Here is a 7,555-nt window from a genome sequence, read left to right as displayed (position 1 = left end):
AAAATCATGAAAGCAACGTCGTATGGTATATATTGGAATCCAGCTATTTTTCTTGTAGGATTGAAATTTGAGTTTAAACCTCAAAAGCAAAACGCCACTACATCCAAGTTTTATTTTTACGTGGGTAAGAAAGTTAAGTCTTGGAGCTTTTGGGATCATCAAATATCAATGTGGATCCTATCCTTTTAGAAGAACTGATGAAGACTGAGGATTGGCTTTTTCTGGACCTATGCCCTTTCCCGAAGAATCACCTTTTTTTTCCCCTCTGACTCCCGTGTGGTTGAGAGCTAAAAGTCCACTTCTTTTGTTGTTTTTATCTAATCTGGATTGTCCACTGGTGGGACCATAGTACTCTATTGCCTGCAGCCTTACACAACCCCTCTTCATCACGACCAATGGCAATGGTGGAAACTCTTCATCATCTTTGGTCAAACAGTTTTTTGGTATCTTCCAGTTTCAGCATATTTAACTTTCTGGAGGAACTAATTTGAAAATGAGATGCTAAATCAAAATTTAAATATGTTAAACTGTTATTCGAAATCAAGTCGTGGACTTTGTAGTAGTATTATATATCAAAACCTTTGCCTAAAGCAACTTTTTTTTTTTTAAATTTTTTTGGTGGGGTATCTTTATTCTGGGGATAAAAGAGTTGAGAAAACTTGTTTCCTTGTAGATTACTACTTAAGAAAATGAGCGCCGCACGAACTGTGTTAAGGAAGACAAGCATTTATTCTCTTTATTTAAGATCCACTACAATAGAAGCAGCATAAATTCTTATTCGGTTTGTAAAAATATGGGGTATATGTATGTGGTTAGTGGAGAATTCTATGCTAAGAATATTAAGCGAGTGTTTTAGGGAATAAAGAGACCAACTTTTAGAGCGACAAAACCTATTTGGGTATTTAGGTTTGGCCTTTCCATTTTTAATTTTAGGAGCTCTCCTTCTTCATTCGTGCATGGTTAAATGATTGACAGAAATGGAGAATCCATCCAAATTTAATATACCCTTAAATATATCGATGTTGGAAGGTACATGATAAACGATTACCGCTTGTAGTGCTTTGAAGGAGACAATGAGCTCCCACATTCCACTTCCCTTGAATAATTATTAGTATTTTACAAAAGCTGTACCGCCGATGGCTTCCACGTTCTTTTTCTTGTTCTAGATCTCAAAGTTTGTAATTCTGTAACTTTGTCTACCAGATGCAAATGAAATCTTTGTTAGCATATAATCTCAGATTTGACCCAAAAAAAGGTAGGAAAAGAGTTGAGGTTCCCTAAGGCTTTGTTGGCATTGGTCCACTAGGCATAACAAAGCTTTTTTATCTTTTTTTATTTTCTTATGAATTCCCCCAAAGTGATCTAGTTAGTAACTTACGTGCCCAACCCCTCTGGCTCGATATGTAGCCAATATGGAAAGAAAATCTTGCATACTATTCGACAGCTTTGAAGCATCTTTGCCTACTTTTACTTGTTTTAGCAGTTTGGGGGTTGAGCACCATCGACCAATTAATAGATGATATATATAAACACGGCAGTCATTTCTCAGCAGCGTTCAAGGATAAGAGTGCAGCAGTATTGGACAAAGGTCACATCTGCAGCCAGTCTTGTTTTTGTTCATCTTTTGAACTATAGTAGGCCTAGATCGCTAAGCCTGCTGATAGCGCCCCAGTGAGTTGCTTAAATGGGCAGAAAGGCCCAAAGGAAATAAGTTGATATATTAGGTTGTATTTTCAAAAAGTTAGAAAAGAGTATTCATGGAGATATTTTGCAAGGAAAATGAGTTATTGACATTAACATGTTTAAAAGCAGAGCCAAGAAACATTGATTAACAGTAACAACATAACTAAAAACATAGTAAGCAATGCTATAGTTGCTAGCAACATAAAACATCTGGACTAATCTCCTTTACAAACTTCATGAAAAAAACAAATTATGGCATACTTAAGTTCTCCACTGCAACTCAATTTGAACCCGACCGTTCCTCGAGTCGACGAGTTGATACTTCTCATTGACTCTTCTGTTATGAACAACATCAACTAGGTTTATAGAAACATGACCCAAAGATTCCTGGTAAAACATGCGAACTAAAGTTATTTCACTACAAAAAAGGAAAAAAAGAGAGGAAGAAACAGAAGCTTGTTATGCACCATGATCTGGTGAATTATCAATATGATAAAAAAATGAAAGTCCAAACGTCGTCACAATAATTGGTGTTATTAATGAGATAAGAAAAAAAACATTGACAAAAGAAGAAAACAATCCCCATCATACAAAGATAATAGAACCATTTGAACACTATGGTTGGAATAAATGCAATCGGAAGCAAACCTTGGAATGCAGTAGCCCTATCCTGGAAGAGGTACTGTAAACTTCTACGTGAAGTCTATCATTTGCGGGTCGTTCTTCTAACCTAAACTGAAATTCCTCATCCCATCTTGGATCTCTGTTTTTCTTTATACGCTGCATGACAAATAACAAGGAACACGAAGCTCATGCAGGCAAAAATATAAAAGAGGCAACATTGCTGATTCACAACCAATAATGCATCCTGGATTTGGAAACTGCCTCATCTTTTATTGTTAAACATCAGTGTTAAAAGACTAAGATGCACTGGAAGTTTGGCACCAGAATTCCGCACTATTTGTTTTCCTCAGTCAAAATGCTTGAACAAAATATTTACAGCAGAGATTTTATGGCACATACCTTCGTTTTTCTCTCCTCCCCTTTGAATAACAAACGCACATGTTGGTTTGTGTGGTACTTCCCTTCGAGATCTTGAGCTTCATGCACAATAATTACAAGCAAACCTCCACCTGCAGGTGTTCCTTCTGGAGCTTTTTCCATCATACCTGAATCGTCAATGTCATCTAACATCTCATCCTCCTTGAAAGGTTTGTACACGAGTTCAATGACAAGCTGCCCACGTGGCTTGTCATTTTGTGGATCATTTGGGTTCAGAGTTTTCAGCAGAACAAGAGTCAAAACTTTTGGCTCATCAGGTGTAAGATCTTTCAATGGAACTACATTTAGGCCCATCTCCTCATGAGTGCCAACCTGAATCAGTTAATACATACAGCTTGAGAAATACTGAAATTACATTATGGAACATACATAGGCATGCATACATGAGTATCAGGTTAGCTTGGAATGCTTTAGATGCTATCAAATTAAGTAAAGTCTTCCAACAAGGACAGAAAGAACAGTGATGTGTACTATCATTGCACATCACGACACCAAATAGAAAGGTTATGCTGGTCGCATTAGGAGCAACCTTGGAACCTACAATTAATCTAGAAAACATATAAAAAGGATCATACCTGGTCCCAGTCATAGACCCTTAACTCCAAAACTTGAGTTGCTGGATCTTTAATAACGAAACTAAATTCCTCATTCCATTCAGGGTTCAAGTTGCTGCGTTTCACTGTAGTTTTCTTGAACGCTACTTTTTCCTCCCTTAAATTTAGTTTCACGTAAGGATCTGATTTGCCAAGGAGATCTTTCCTCTGAAGCTTCACTGCCCTCACAACTGTCACATCAAGAATTCCTAAAGGTCTCTTCAAAGCTCTGCCAATTAACGAAATGTTAGCAAGAGATAGAATCTCATCTGTAACTTGAAAGCCTGGAATAAACACACTTACTGTTCAGGATCCATTATTTGCACTTCCAAGGCTTGAGGCCAGAGGTACATATTTGCAACCTGATCCTTTATGAGCTCCTGGATATTTATAAAAGAGTATTTGGGTTGTATTGAGATTGCAAACAGGATTCCTGGAAAATAAAGCGGGCCGATGGCATTCTATGGCTGGCATATAGATTCGATATATGAATGCAGTTTCCACTTCCCTTCCCATTGGAAAAGTGAATGGGGGACAGAGAAATGGGCATAATATTTGGCGTATATAACCAAGGTGGAGGCCGGAGCAGTTAACCATCATCCATAAGGTAAATAACAGTGTTCTCTAACGCAACACTTGATCTATTGCAAGAAGATAAAAGAAATGAAGTATTACCTGGACAAACCTGTATAACCCTGGAATGGCCATAAGATCCACCCCAAGTAACTTCAGCCCAAAGTCAACATGTGGCTACAAAATAAAAATAGAAGATTAAGAGAAAAAGGAAGGGAAGGGAAAGAAAGAGGTAAGGAGATCTTTGTTCAGCCACTAAAAGTCTACAATTGTCTGGGTGATGCTTCTCCTAAACCTTTTATGCCGAACTGAATCATGATAAAGCTTTGGACAGACAGAAAATAAAGACATGCAATAAAGTTAATAACATCAATTCGTAGTAAATGGAGATGATGATAAATTAAAAAAACCTCTCCGAACAAGAACAATGCTTAGAGATGTCATCAGCATCAAATACATAACATCTTCCAAGTGAAGCAATAATGCAGGACAAACTTAATTACTGAATAAATAACCATGTATGGCTTTGTTAAATACAGCATACCTTGTTCATTAGAGAGACAAATATATTGGCAAAACAAGGAAAGATACCAACCAAAGGCTTCAGAGTGATTCGAGGAATACCGAATACTTGCAAATCAAGAACCTGAAACATTTAGAAAATCAGTACTCCCCACTGGAGCCATAAATAGATTCTCTCTTTCTCATGCTTAACCATTTTGTTTCATATGCTTGCACTAATATCTGTTCTTGAGAAGGGAACAGACAGATATACATAGTGTATACACGACTAGACATTTCTTTCACGTCTCATCATGTATATTTCTTTCTCTTAATCCACCATTACACTAGCAAATACCTGAATAGTGGCTTTTAATCCATAAGCTGTAACTGCGATAATGATGTTAGGATTCCCTGCCCACTTAATTGATGGTTCCATGATCAGTTCCTTGTCATCAGTGGTATAGACTTTCATTCCTGGGATATGATTAAATCAACAATGAGTATCACGCTATAATATTGTGCAATAAGTAAAAGGGAAAAGAAGAGAATGGAATGCATTTTGTGCATTGAACCCAACAACATCATAACCACCATATGCATACTTTCTTATTCTAAATGACAATAAGCAATCATGTTCCAAGTGAGTGTTTTCAATACTTTTCTTGAATTATTATACTACAAATGGCCATTGTTCTGACTCATTTCCCTTACAAATCCTCAGTATTGAAAACTTCTCTTCCAATCTGAAAACTAGTTGTTCATCACAAATGAAATGCAAGGGTTATTCATATAATATATATATATATAACTCAGAACCTCACTGTCAACTTTTGTCAGTCTAAAGTTTGATCAAGACACATAGCATGCTTCAATCTTTTCAACATAAGTGCCACACTCTAAAAACAAGCTGATGTTCCAATCATGACTATCATAATACTCTGATGTCTGGCAAAATAACATTTTCATTATATCTGACAGATCAAAGGGTCTTGTTCCTGCAATTCGGCAATTGGAGGTTCCGTGGAAGTCTGTCTATTGTATTCGTCACATCGCTGTGAACTTCCACAATGAGTATAAGAACAAAAACCAGCGCAAACGAATTGTCAACATGGGTAAAAATATCGTATTTAAATTCGTATTTGTAATTAATTCTAGTACATTTCCTAATTTTAACGCATTTTATCGGAATATATACATAGGGTACGAGCTGGAACCACACCGATTTAGACATAAGTTGGCGAGGTTAGAGACTGATATGGCGGGCTGCAAACCTTCTCTTACACAGTGATTGAGTAGCATGGAGCTGTGGCAATGGGCTCAATGTTTTGACGAGGGGTACCGTTATAGCCATATGACAACTAACCTTGTTGAGGCCGTTAACTCCGTCTTAAGGCGTACGCGTCACTTGCCAATTTCAGCTGTTTTTTCAGCCACATTTTACAGGTTAGCAACCTTAATACCAAAAATGAGGTTGAAACAAGCAAAACAGTTAGAGGCAAGACACGTGTACGTCGAAAAAATCAGAGATACCATGAAAAATAACACTCAAAGGCTAGGTTGATGAATGTAGAACTATATTCTTGAAATTTGGAAACTTTTCGAGTGACAGAGTATATCAGTCGTCGGTCAGGGATCCCACCACGGCCCTATGGAGTTGATCTTCGAAATAGGCGGTGTGAGTGCGGGATGTTCCAAGCACTACGGTACCGTGTGCGTATGTGGCTGCAGCTTGTGCTACCTATAGTTTGAATGTCGAACAATATATCAATGATATATACGCACTTGAACGTACGTTGCGTATTTGGGGTAACAAGTTCCCTGTATTAAGGGATATATCGACATGGGAAGTGCAATCGCCTGCATTCGAGATGTTGCCTGATCGGTCACTACGTAGGAGAGTCAAAGGTAGACCGACAATAACGAGGATTCGAAACGACATGGATGTAAGAGAACAAGTCGATCCAAAGCGTTGCACCATATGTAGAACAGTTGGCCATAATCAGAGCAAATGTCCCCATGGAAACGTCTACACTGGCCAATCTTCACGGTGTGAAAGAAATTAAATGTTGTGACTGAGGTCTGTCTATATTATGATCTTTTAGAAATAAAGTTTGTATTATTTAGTGTTGAAATTATATTTAAAATTAATAGTTGCAACTTTTAATACTTTAAAAGATTTTATAATAAATTAAATAAAAAAACACTAATATATAAGTTGTGAAACCTTAAATCAATACAACAAACATCACATAATACTTGAAATTTACATAACTTAAAATTGGAAAGAACCAGGAGTGGTATCATCGTTCGGGGTATAACGGTTTACAGGCCTTCGTTGATGGGGTGGACGTTGAGGTGTATTGTACATATCTGAAGGATTGGCAACTGGGTCGATCGGGGCCTGAGGCGGGGTGGAGTACATGTTATTACCAAACATATCAACTGATGTCGGTGGTTGCTCTAGGTCAAATGGACTCGAACCGCCTATATCCGGGTGATATGAACTCGAACCACCCATGTCCGGGTGATAAGAACTCGAACCACCCATGTTCGAGTGATATGAACTCGAACCACCTATGTCCGGGTTATATGAACTGCTCTGGGACTCATCACAAAAAGTGTCAACCCATTGCTCTGATGTGTTTAAAACTTGGTCCTCCTAGTCGGGCTCCGCCATATATTGATCCTCTACCTCCACCGTAGGTTGATTTCCACGTCTGTAGCTGTGACCTGGTACTATCATAAGTTGTCCACCATATAAATAAACTCGCCATCGATTCAAGTACCACTGCATATATTCAGTCGAGGGACTGAAGTCAAACATGCAGGAGTGCATCTCAGGCCGCCTGTCGTACCGGGTATTCTATAGTGCTACATAACATTGATGTTCCACGCTCCAATCTAATGTATGTCTCCCCTGCATGGTCTTACTGTGGACATCAGCAAATTGTTGTGACTCGATCGGCACAAATTGTTTACACCTAAATTGTCGCATAACTCGATCACTGTTGTACCACTCAACGGTTGAGAAGTTGAGCACCGACGTGTTAATGCACCACATACGAGATTCAGCGTGAACCCTTTGAGGAATAAGGGTTGCAATGTTTACTGCAGAATACGGCATCCACAAGAACTGCACA

The 7,555-nt window shown here is 38.2% G+C and overlaps 1 protein-coding gene across 1 annotated transcript; it reads right to left on the bottom strand.

The window, feature by feature from the left end:
• Positions 1-1,766: 1,766 nt before the first annotated feature.
• Positions 1,767-5,163, bottom strand: LOC107961303 (synaptotagmin-2). The gene is made up of 8 exons (XM_041113762.1): positions 4,771-5,163; positions 4,456-4,557; positions 4,014-4,088; positions 3,642-3,718; positions 3,321-3,567; positions 2,707-3,057; positions 2,332-2,463; positions 1,767-2,070 (listed from the first exon to the last, which is right to left on the bottom strand). The coding sequence occupies exons 1-8, from the start codon at positions 4,885-4,887 to the stop codon at positions 1,945-1,947; spliced, it is 1,227 nt and encodes a 408-aa protein (XP_040969696.1). The 5' UTR covers positions 4,888-5,163; the 3' UTR covers positions 1,767-1,944.
• Between the last annotated feature and the right edge of the window lie 2,392 nt (positions 5,164-7,555).

Source organism: Gossypium hirsutum, chromosome A05 (genome assembly GCF_007990345.1).
Source record: "Gossypium hirsutum isolate 1008001.06 chromosome A05, Gossypium_hirsutum_v2.1, whole genome shotgun sequence".
In the NCBI taxonomy this organism is placed as follows: Eukaryota; Viridiplantae; Streptophyta; class Magnoliopsida; order Malvales; family Malvaceae; genus Gossypium; species Gossypium hirsutum.
The sequence above is the reverse complement of the archived record's forward strand: the minus strand, read 5'-3'. Positions and strand labels throughout refer to the sequence as shown.